Raw genomic sequence first — 13,253 nt, forward strand, 5'->3', positions numbered from 1 at the left:
TCCCCCCCCCCCTTCCAGTCCGGACACTTCCCCCCCCCTTCCAGTCCGGACACTTCCCCCCCCTTCCAGTCCGGACACTTCCCCCCCCTTCCAGTCCGGACACTTTCCCCCCCTTCCAGTCCGGACACTTTCCCCCCCTTCCAGTCCGGACACTTTCCCCCCCTTCCAGTCCGGACACTTTCCCCCCCTTCCAGTCCGAAAAACTTTCCCCCCCCTTCCAGTCCAGACACTTTCACCCCCCTTCCAGTCTGGACACTTTCACCCCCTTCCAGTCCGGACACTTTCCCCCCCTTCCAATGACACCAATGATGGGGCACTATTCCTCCCACTGACAACAATGATGGGACACTATTCCCCCCACTGACACCAATGATGGGGCACTATTCCTCCCACTGACACCAATGATGGGGCACTATTCCTCCCACTGACACCAATGATGGGGTACTATTCCTCCCACTGACACCAATGATGGGGCACTATTCCCCCCACTGACACCAATGATGGGGCACTATTCCTCCCACTGACACCAATGATGGGGTACTATTCCTCCCACTGACACCAATGATGGGGCACTATTCCTCCCACTGACACCAATGATGGGGTACTATTCCTCCCACTGACTCCAATGATGGGGCACTAATTCCTCTCACTGACACCAATGATGGGGCACTATTCCTCCCACTGACTCCAATGATGGGGCACTAATTCCTCTCACTGACACCAATGATGGGACACTATTCCTCCCACTGACACCAATGATGGGGCACTATTCCTCCCACTGACACCAATGATGGGGCACTATTCCTCCCACTGACACCAATGATGGGGCACTAATTCCTCCCACTGACACCAATGATGGGGCACTAATTCCTCCCACTGACACCAATGATGAGGCACTATTCCTCCCACTGATACGAATGATGGGACACTATTCCTCCCACTGACACCAATGATGGGGCACTATTCCTCCCACTGATACCAATGATGGGGCACTATTCCTCCCATTGACACCAATGATGGGGCACTACTCCCCCCACTGACACCAATGATGGGGCACTATTCCTCCCACTGACACCAATGATGGGGAATTATTCCTCTCACTGACACCAATTATTGGGCACTATTCTTCCCACTGACACCCATGATGGGGCACTACTCCCCCCACTGACACCAATGATGGGGCACTATTCCTCCCACTGACACCAATGATGGGGAATTATTCCTCCCACTGACACCAATGATGGGGCACTATTCTTCCCACTGACACCAATGATGGGGCACTATTCCTCCCACTGATACCAATGATGGGGCACTATTCCTCCCACTGACACCAATGATGGGGCACTATTCCTCCCACTGATACCAATGATGGGGCACCATTCCTCCCACTGACACCAATGATGAGGCACTAATCCTCCCACTGACACCAATGATGGGGCACTATTCCTCCCACTGACACCAATGATGGGGCACTATTCCTCCCACTGACACCAATGATGGGGCACTATTCCACCCACTGACACCAATGATGGGACACTATTCCTCCCACTGACCCCAATGATGGAGCACTATTCCTCCCACTGACACCAATGATGAGGCACTATTCCTCCCACTGACACCAATGATGGAGCACTATTCCTCCCACTGACACCAATGATGGGGCACCATTCCTCCCACTGAAACCAATGATGAGGCACTATTCCTCCCACTGACACCAATGATGGGGCACTATTCCTCCCACTGACACCAATGATGCAGCACTATTCCTCCCACTGACACCAATGATGGGGCACTATTCCTCCCACTGACACCAGTGATGGGGCACTATTCCCCCCACTGACACCAATAATGGGGCACTATTCCTCCCACTGACACCAATGATGGGGCACCATTCCTCCCACTGACACCAATGATGAGGCACTATTCCTCCCACTGACACCAATGATGGAGCACTATTCCTCCCACTGACAAAAATGATGGAGCACTATTCCTCCCACGGATACCAATGATGAGGCACTATTCCTCCCACTGACACCAGTGATGGGGCACTATTCCCCCAACTGACACCAATGATGGGGCACTATTCCTCCCACTGACAACAATGATGGGGCACTATTCCTCCCCCTGACACCAATGATGGGGCACTATTCCTCCCACTGACACCAATGATGGGGCACTATTCCTCCCACTGACACCAATGATGGGGCACTATTCCTCCCACTGATACCAATGATGGGGCACTATTCCTCCCACTGACACCAATGATGGGAGCTATTACTCCCACTGACACCAATGATGGGGCACTATTCCTCCTACTGATACCAATGATGGAGCATTATTCCTCCCACTGACACCAATGATGGGGCACTATTCCTCCCACTGACACCAATGATGGGGCACTATTCCTCCCACTGACACCAATGATGGGGCACTATTCCTCCCACTGACACCAATGATGGGGCACTATTCTTCCCACTGACACCAATGATAGGGCACTATTCTTCCCACTGACACCAATGATGGGGCACTATTCCTCCCACTGACACCAATGATGGGGCACTATTCTTCCCACTGACACCAATGATGGGGCACTATTCCTCCCACTGACACCAATGATGGGGCACTATTCCTCCCACTGACACCAATGATGGGGCACTATTCCTCCCACTGACACCAATGATGGGGTACTATTCGTCCCACTGATACCAATGACGGGGCACTATTCCTCCCACTGACACCAATGATGGGAGCTATTACTCCCACTGACACCAATGATGGGGCACTATTCCTCCCACTGACACCAATGATGGGGCACTATTCCTCCCACTGACACCAATGATGGGGCACTATTCCTCCCACTGACACCAATGATGGGGCACTATTCCTCCCACTGATACCAATGATGGAGCATTATTCCTCCCACTGACACCAATGATGGGGCACTATTCCTCCCACTGACACCAATGATGGGGCACTATTCTTCCCACTGACACCAATGATGGGGCACTATTCCTCCCACTGACACCAATGATGGGGCACTATTCTTCCCACTGACACCAATGATGGGGCACTATTCTTCCCACTGACACCAATGATGGGGCACTATTCCTCCCACTGACACCAATGATGGGGTACTATTCGTCCCACTGATACCAATGACGGGGCACTATTCCTCCCACTGACACCAATGATGGGAGCTATTACTCCCACTGACACCAATGATGGGGCACTATTCCTCCCACTGACACCAATGATGGGGCACTATTCCTCCCACTGACACCAATGATAGGGGCACTATTCCTCCCACTGACACCAATGATGGGGCACTATTCTTCCCACTGACACCAATGATGGGGCACTATTCCTCCCACTGACACCAATGATGGGGCACTATTCTTCCCACTGACACCAATGATGGGGCACTATTCTTCCCACTGACACCAATGATGGGGCACTATTCCTCCCACTGATACCAATGATGGGGCACTATTCTTCCCACTGGCACCAATGATGGGGCACTATTCCTCCCACTGACACCAATGATGGGGCACTATTCCTCCCACTGACACCAATGATGGGACACTATTCCTCCCACTGACACCAATGATGGGGTACTATTCCTCCCACTGACACCAATGATGGGTCACTATTCCTCCCACTGATACCAATGACGGGGTACTATTCCTCCCACTGACACCAATGATGGGGTACTATTCCTCCCACTGACACCAATGATGGGGCACTATTCCTCCCACTGATACCAATGACGGGGTACTATTCCTCCCACTGACACCAATGATGGGACACTATTCCTCCCACTGACACCAATGATGGGGTACTATTCCTCCCACTGACACCAATGATGGGTCACTATTCCTCCCACTGATACCAATGACGGGGTACTATTCCTCCCACTGACACCAATGATGGGGTACTATTCCTCCCACTGACACCAATGATGGGGTACTATTCCTCCCACTGACACCAATGATGGGGTACTATTCCTCCCACTGATACCAATGATGGGCACTATTCCTCCCACTGACACCAATGATGGGGTACTATTCCTCCCACTGATACCACCTTTGGAGACCCCTGGCTTAGGATGTCACCTAATGCAATGATAACATGGATTTTGTTTTCTTCCAGTCCATTCTCTGAGTCCTTCGGATATTAAAGTCATCTCTTCCCTTCGAAGCTTAAAAATTGTAAGTATCCAGAGAGGCTTCCTAAGACAAGACGACTTATTTATTATTCCAAAGGTTCTAATTCTGTGGGTTGTCCTTGCTAAGAGGACCAACAAAGGGACACAAGACCAGAGGGAGATATTTTCCATAACTTCTACTGTATCAGAAATACTACTCACTGGTAAAACATGCTAAACTGGGGAACTCAGCACAGGGATGGTGGGAACCCCTCATAATGGGCACAGCGGGTGTACAGACCCAGGAACTCAGCACAGGGATGGTGGGAACCCCTCATAATGGGCACAGCGGGTGTACACACCCAGGAACTCAGCACAGGGATGGTGGGAACCCCTCATAATAGGCACAGCGGGTGTACAGACCCAGGAACTCAGCACAGGGATGGCGGGAACCCCTCACAATGGGCACAGCGGGTGTTCAGACCCAGGAACTCAGCACGTGGATGGCGGGAACCCCTCATATTGGGCACAGCGGGTGTACAGACCCGGGAACCCAGCACAGGGATGGCGAGAGCCCCTCATAATGGGCACAGCGGGTGTACAGACCCAGGAACTCAGCACAGGGATGGTGGGAGCCCCTCATAATGGGCACAGCGGGTGTACAGACCCGGGAACTCAGCACGTGGATGATGGGAACCCTCATAATGGACACAGCGGGTGTACAGACACTGGAACTCACCACAGGGATGGCAGGAACCCCTCATAATGGGCACAGCGGGTGTACAGACCCAGGAACTCAACATGGGGATGGTGGGAGCCCCTCATAATGGACAAACCAGGTGTACAGACCCGGGAACTCGGCACAGGGATGGTGGGAACCCCTCATAATGGATACAGCGGGTGTACAGACCGGGGAACCCAGCACAGGGATGGTGGGAGCCCCTCATAATGGGCACAGCGGGTGTACAGACCTGAGAACTCAGCACAGGGATGGTGGGAACCCCTCATAATGGGCACAGCGGGTGTACAGACCCGGGAACCCAGCACAGGGATTGTGGGAGCCCCTCATAATGGGCACAGCGGGTGTACAGACCTGAGAACTCAGCACTGGGATCTCAGTGCAAGGAGTCCCGGAGATATAAATGAACCTGTTGGCTCTTTGGCATCCACTGAAAGATCAGTCTAGAATGGAAGAATGCTTTAAAGGAAAGCTGGTGCCAGAAGAATCACCTCCTGCCTCCATGTTTGTTCCCCGTTCTTCTAGAGGGCCTGAGAGTCCTGAAGGATTAGAACACCTAACTAAGCGCACAAGGCCACCAGCATTCCAAAGCTTTACTGAGGAGGCATTATGTCAGAAGATCCATGTCCACATTTACTGACCTTGCAGTAGTCACCGGTAGTGATGACTATCTTTTCTTGAAAATGGGACCCTGCAAGGCCTTGAATCATTTGCATAGATCTTGTGACATAATTTCTTCACAATAAAATGGCGAGAAGAACATGTTGGAGTGCTGATGATGTTCTACAGATTCTCAACCATTACATCTATTGTGTAATTTCCAGCACCTCCCAACTATTTACAGGTTTAGTCTGAGAAGATGTCCTCAGGGGTGTCTGAGGAGATGTCCTCAGGGGTGTATGAGGAGATGTCCTCAGGGGTGTCTGAGGAGATGTTCTCAGGGGTGTCTAAGGAGTTGTCCTCAGGGGTGTCTGAGGAGATGTTCTCAGGGGTGTCTAAGGAGATGTCCTCAGGGGTGTATGAGGAGATGTCCTCAGGGGTGTCTGAGGAGATGTTCTCAGGGGTATCTGAGGAGATGTCCTCAGGGGTGTCTGAGGAGATGTCCTAAGGGGTGTCTGAGGAGATGTTCTCAGGGGTGTATGAGGAGATGTCCTCAGGGGTGTCTGAGGAGATGTTCTCAGGGGTGTCTGAGAAGATGTCCTCCGGGGTGTCTGAGAAGATGTTCTCAGGGGTGTCTGAGGAGATGTCCTCAAGGGTGTCTGAGGAAATGTCCTCAGGGGTGTCTGGAAGTGAGGAGGTGACCCCTGTACCCTTCATTTCTATCCTGATGTCACAGACAGGGCTGGCACAAGGGGTGGGCGGGAGGGACGTCTGCCCTGGCACAATGGTTTATTGTAGGGATGGGGGTGTCTTTCTTCTGTTACAAAGCTGACAGTAGTAGTGACCACAGCAGTGATTTTGACAAGTGACTGCTGAGTGTAGAATCACCCTAAGCTTCGCATCATGAACAAGGGGGGGAGGAGGCGCAGTTTGGTCATCTTTGCCCTAGGCACTGGAGGACCTTGTTCCAGCACTGATCACAGGGCTGTCACAGGGGTCATCTCTCACTGAAAGCAATAGAAGCATAATGAATGGTCAGCTAGCGGTTACTCCCAGTCAACTGGACTTGTTCCGTAATGCTGAAGATGTTGTGTAGCTTCTCCAAGTTACTAATTCTAATGAGTGTCAAGAAGATCCTCCAACATATACTGTATAGTATATCTACACAGATAGCACAGACACCGTCATCCAATTACCATGGAATGTGTGGGAGGAGGGAGGTGTGATGTGTGTGGAACCAGCTTGTACTAGTTACACAATCCTATCCTTGGTGTCAAGAAGTCTGCATAGGTGTTAATTATTCCACTCACTTGGCTGGAGGCGTTAATTATTGTCAAATCTTCAAGGCAATGATGTTGGAAGGGCATTCTATGTGGAGGACAGAGGATGTAGAAGGCCCCCACCCCTGTTCAGTGATGGTTGTTCCAGTTTGATGCAAATTATTACTTTCACATCTATTGTGAACCAGTTGTCCTCTTGGTCCAAAATGCGACCTCACTGTCCTCCAAAGGTGTGAGAAGGCTACTGAATCTTGTCCTTTAGAATTTGCCCTCCTATGTTGGGCCATTTGTTTGTTGAGAGTTTATTTCATCATCCCAGTTTACAGGTTTTTGCATTCTTCACTACAATGCAGGGCATAAAACTAGAACAGGGGGGCTCCACAACTTTCACACCTCCCATCCTGTTCTTGGACAATTAATATCTACACTTTCCATGATGACTGGATGAAGGTGTATGTGCTGTCTGTGTGGATATACATGTTGGGGTATCCTCAAGACACTTATTCCAACTGGAGAAGTGGCTTAGGAGAGATAAAAAATGTCTTCAACATTACAGTACAAGTCCAGTTGTATGTGACTAACTACTACTAGTTACTCAATCACTAGGATACATGAGGCCACTTACTACTAGATGTACCATGACTGTAATATAGGAGGCCACCTACTACAACATATACCATGACCAGGATACATAGAACCACCTACGACTAGATCTACCATGACTGGAATACATGAGACCCCTACTACTAGATCTACCTGACCAAGATACATGAGACCACTTACTACTAGTTCTACCAGAACCGGGATACATGGGACCACCTACTACTAGATCTACCATGACCGAGATACATGAGATCACCTACTACTAGATCTACCATGACTGGGATACATGAGACCACCTACTACTAGATCTACCATGACCAGGATACATGAGACCACCTACTACTAGTTTTACCACGACCTGGATATATGGGATCACCTACTACTAGATATACCATGACTGGGATACATGGGACAACCTACTACTAGATCTACCATGACCAGGATACATGAGACCACCTACTACTAGTTTTACCACGACCTGGATATATGGGATCACCTACTACTAGATATACCATGACTGGGATACATGGGACAACCTACTACTAAATCTACCATGACGGAGATACATGAGACTGCCTACTACTAGATCTACCAATGACGAGGATACACAAGATCAACTACTTCCAGCTCTACCATGACCTGGATACATGAGACAACCTACTACTAGATCTACCTGACCACGATACATGAGACCACCTACTACTAGCTCTACCATGACCTGGATACATGAGACAACCTACTACTAGATCTACCTGACCACGATACATGGGACCACCTACTACTAGATCTACCATGATGGGGATATATTAGAACACCTACTACTAGATCTACCATGACCAGAATACATGAGATCACTTACTATTAGATCTGCCTTGACCAGGATACATGAGACCACCTACTACTAGATTTACCATGACTGGGATACATGAGACCACCTACTACTAGATTTACCATGACCGGAATACATGAGACCACCAACTACTAGCTCTACCATGTCCGGGATACATGAAACCAGCTACTATTTGATGTATTATGACCAAGCTCAATGAGAACGTTCATTGACATAATAGAGAGTCTAGCCTTTCCTTACTCTATTCAAAGTTAAAATAGATCAGTCTGGAGTAAGGTGCATTCATTCCCAGTGAATTGGAAGGTTCCCCCCATCCCCCCCATCTTTTTCCTTTGAAGACAAAAGCGAACAATATGGCTCCCTCCGTTGAGTAGGATATCTTGAGTGGGACATCTTGATTGGGACATCTTGAGTGGGACATCTTGAGTGGGACATCTTGAGTGGGACATCTTGAGTGGGACATCTTGAGTGGGACAACTTGAGTGGGACATCTTGAGTGGGACATCTTGAGTAGGACATCTTGAGTGGGACATCTTGAGTAGGACATCTTGAGTGGGACATCTTGAGTAGGACATCTTGAGTGGGACAACTTGAGTAGGACAACTTGAGTAGGACATCTTGAGTGGGACATCTTGAGTGGGACATTTTGAGTAGGGCATCTTGAGTGGGACATATTGCTCTTGTATTAACAATCATGTATCCTTGTGTTTCCCAGAAGTCGGATGACAGTCCCAACAAGAGCGCCTTTGCAAGGTGAGCTGGGAATTCTTTATTTTGGGGCGGAGTCCTATGTAGCAGGAGATTGACATGTGACAATATCATGTGACTAGCATCAGATTTGGAATGATAGGAATGCAGCTGATTGAATTGGTTCCTTATTAGTTTTGTCTCTGTTATGATCACCAGGCTGGAAGAGACTCTCCTACGAGCCAGCCAGTTCACCGAGTCATGTAAGTAGAGTCTTCCTGTGTTACCCCATTGAATCTCATGCACAGGCTGGTAGAGGAACCCCCCCCCCCCAGCTACGTCAGACCTGTAACCTGTAAATATATATATTTATATTTATATATAAAAAATCTGAATAATACATTTTACATTTTTAAAGAATATATATTTAAAAATAGATTTTTTTAAAATATATTCTTCAGATTTATTTTAACCTATAAAAAAGTCATTATAACATATATTTTTTACATATATGTGTAAATGCGTTCCAAAAATGTAGATTTGTATTTTTAAAGACATGCAGTATATTTGAAATGTATTTTTAAAAATATTTTTCATACATTTTGTAATAAACACATTTCTACATGAATAGAAAAGAAAGGAATAGAATAGAAAAGAATACAATAGGAAAGAAACCTGTAAGTAAAAGTGGGTGTGAGAAGGAAATGGACATAGATAATGATAAATAAATATAAGAGGAATAAAAAGTTAGCTAAGTAGACCTGGACAGGCAGGCAGTGGAAGGAAGGGTGGCAGACAAGAAGTTGTAAAAGAGATTTATGTGATTGTACTGGCAGGGGCGGACTGAAAACTCATGGGGCCCCCCGGGCAATAGGGAATCATGGGGCCCCTGTTGTCCTTGCCCAAACTCAAAAAAGCCTATGAAAAAGGTACCAGGGGCATCTCATGGGGCCCCCTACTGATCCCGGGCCCTCGGGCAGTGCCCGAGTTTCCAAATGGGCAGTCAGCCCCTGTGTACTGGCGATTGTGAATTATATTGGGTTGTTATATTTTTGTACTGGAAAATTTAATAAAGAAAAAGAACAAAAAAGACTAAAATAGAATAGAAAATAAGGGAGTAGAATAGAGTAAAACAGAATAGAATAGTATAACATAGAATAGAACAGAAAAGAACAGAAAAGAAAGGAATAGAATAGAAAAGAATAGAAAATGAAATGATGGAATAGAATAGAGTAAAACACAACAGAATAGAAAATAAAATAATAAAATAGAATAGAAAATAAGGGAGTAAACTAGAATAGAGTAAAACAGCATAGAATAGAAAAGAATAGAACAAAATAGAATAGAAAAGAAAACAAAGGAATGGAATAGAAAAGAATAGAACAAAATAGAATAGAAAGGAATGGAATAGAAAAGAATAGAAAGGAATGGAATAGAAAGGAATACAATAGAAAATAAAATAATAGAACAGAATAGAAAAAACAACAGAACAGATTAGAAAGAATATAACCGTCTTTTCAAATAGAATAAATTCGAATTCAGATGCCGTTTCAATACTTTTTAATTCGGTCAAATCTGAATTCGAAAACGAATAAATGAAACAAAACTAAACAAATTTCGAAAACAAATTAAACTAATATAACAAAACTAAATTATTTAAATATCGAATTCAAACAAAACTAAACAAATGTTTTCACCTTGCATGCATCTAAGGCAAATCAAAGGTGCGTGGGGGGGGGGGGGTTATATACATTTCCAGCAGCCAGCATCAGATGGAGTGGAATTACTGGGATCTGCTGGCAGCTGGGAGACACCTAAAGGTGGCCACTGGAACTTCGTCCTTTAGCTCTGGGAACCGCAGTGCCACCAGCATGTCATCCACATCCTGACGCTTCACCTAGAAAACAGTCCATAAACCATGCTGACCTTAGTGAAGTATCCATCTGCTTCTTCCTTTTTATCGACTACAAAACGACTCGATGTATCAGTAAATACACCCATCCCCTTAATGCCGGCCATAGACGGGTCGAAAATCGGCCGATTTTTGCACCATTAGTGGGATAATTGGTCGGCCATTTTTCGGGGTTCTGTCACTTTTTTTTATCAGTAAAGCTGGAAAATTTGCGGCTGATTTTGACGATTGGACGATTTTCCCGACCGATCGTTTTACCGATAAAAAATCTGCGCATGAGCCGTGACCTGGAAGAAGAAGAAAAGAAGAAGAAGGAAAAGAAGAAAAAGAAGAAGAAGAAAAAGAAGAAAAGAAAAAGAAGAAAAAGTAGAAAAGAAAAGAAGAAGAAAAAAGAAGAAGAAGAAAAGAAAAAGAAGAAGACGAAAAAGAAGAAGAAAAAGAAGAGGAAAAAAGAAAAAGACGAAGAAGAAGAAGAAAAGAAGAAAAGAAAAAGAGGAAGAAGAAAAAGAAGAAGAAGAAGAAAAGAAGAAGAAGAAGAAGAAGAAGAAGAAAATAAGAAAAAAGAAGAAAAGAAAAAGAAGAGAAGAAGAAAAAGAAGAAAAGAAGAAAGGAAAAAGAAGACTTCCAGTCCACTATTATATTTTATAGGAAAAGTCTTTCGGTTGCAACAATGTATCCATTTGTATCCGAATAAAACCATCTGTATCTGAAATGGATACAAATGGATACAAATAGATACATTGTTGCAACCGCAAGACTTTTTCATGTAAAATATAATAGCGGAGCTCTCTGCAGGCACAGAAGTAAAAATGTCGGGCCGAAAATCGGATGATTTTTTTACCGTTGGTGGTAACGTTGGCCGATTGAACGACCGATTTTTTTTTTTTTTTTTTTTTTTTTTAAAACAGCCGATTTTTGACCCGTCTATGGCCTGCATGACAACATGTAAGCATTTAGTTAATGGCTTTACATTTAATGCAGAAAATGTTTTTCGTGTTCCTCTTTGGCAGACGTTGGACAAAAACTGTACTACTCGGTCTCCAACGTATCTCCGGTGCCCCAGAAGTGAGTATTCAGACAGGGAGCGTACATTTAGAACATTGCTCTGCCGTATCTTGTGAACCTTCTCAAATCTTCTCTGTATGTACATTGCAGTAGCCTGGTGGACGAGGCCAAGGACTTGGTGCAAACTCTCAAGCAAAATTTGGTAAGTTCGATGGACCGTACCATTTGTATCAGCTCATCTCACCGATTTACATTGAAAGAGTTCAGAATTGCTGCGTGTGTGACACTGTAGGCCTTAAAGTGGATGTGGACCCCGTCTACTGAAGAGGTCCATGGAGAAATACCATTGGTGCATATAACTGGGTCTCCTGTTTCTAGGTCGTGTCTTTTGCCGATGATTGGAAGATGGTCCTAATCTTTGTAACAGCGGAAGATCCTTGTAACTTCTGTGTCCAGGTAAGGATATAATGCGACTTTGATAAATGTAAGTAGGTGGACCGCAAGTGAGATGTAAGCCTGCAGTACTCTTCATGACCACCAGGAAGGAGCTAGCTCCGAACGACCACAAAGAACATGGCGGCTTGGTAAGCTGTTCGGTTCACGTGCGAATTGTAACGAACAACCCGTGTGCCATAATTTGGTGTCATTGGTATGTCTGTTTAGGGAAGTGGTGACTCGCGGTCTTCCTGTGCCCCTCATGACGTCATTTATGATAAAACGTACATAGGACGGGACCGAAGATCGTGACGTCACCACGCATGCGGGATTACAGGAATGAAGTTTTTTTGTTCTCCTAGCAGAATGTGAGGGTTTTTAACCATTTTGAATAAACTTTTTATACGGTTTCACTTTACGAGAGCTTTGTTGCTCTCTTTCTTTATATCCTTCTGAGCACTTACTGATTGTTTGGGAAGCTGCCTGAGGAGAGCTGAGGGTCCATCCATGAGATGCTCTGGAACATATCATCTTCATATAGAGCGTGTTTTGGCTTCTCTAAGGTTGAGAGTCACATGCACTGCGGGAAGTGCACATATGTGCCATGGTGGAAGGAGCACTTGGGTGTTTTACGTGTTTTTTGGAAAGGAGTGCACAGCAGTGGACATACGTTTGCATGGACTTTACGTTTACGTTGGACTTTCATTTATATCGATCGGTTCATTAGCACGGCATATGTTTTAGGCTCCATGCCCACGAGCAGCTCTTAAACTCGAGTTTAGAAACTTTTGGCATTTTTTTGCCAAAGCTCCAAAACTCAACTCCATAAAAGTCCATCTAGGCTTTTAGCAGAGTTTAGGAGCTGCCGGGTCTTGGTGAGGTTAAACCTCCCTCTCCTGAACGTGGAAGAATCATGTTCAGGATAGGAACGTTTGACCGCCGACCACGGGAAAATGCAAAACGCGGTACTGACTAAAATAGAATAGAAAATAAGGGAG

General features: G+C 46.0%; 1 protein-coding gene across 1 annotated transcript in view; it reads left to right on the forward strand.

Annotated features, from left to right (window-relative positions):
• Positions 1–13,253, forward strand: part of PLB1 (phospholipase B1) — a 188,453-nt gene that overhangs the window by 24,237 nt on the left and 150,963 nt on the right. The window contains exons 5-10 of the mRNA XM_089658470.1: positions 4,150–4,208; positions 8,932–8,969; positions 9,123–9,166; positions 11,826–11,880; positions 11,971–12,022; positions 12,199–12,276. Of these exons, the coding sequence (XP_089514596.1) occupies positions 4,150–4,208; positions 8,932–8,969; positions 9,123–9,166; positions 11,826–11,880; positions 11,971–12,022; positions 12,199–12,276 (326 nt within the window). The remainder of the gene's footprint in view (positions 1–4,149; positions 4,209–8,931; positions 8,970–9,122; positions 9,167–11,825; positions 11,881–11,970; positions 12,023–12,198; positions 12,277–13,253) is intronic.

Source organism: Staurois parvus, unplaced genomic scaffold (assembly GCF_062004578.1).
Source record: "Staurois parvus isolate SC_StPar_1 unplaced genomic scaffold, SC_StPar_1.0 ptg001073l, whole genome shotgun sequence".
NCBI classification, from domain to species: Eukaryota; Metazoa; Chordata; class Amphibia; order Anura; family Ranidae; genus Staurois; species Staurois parvus.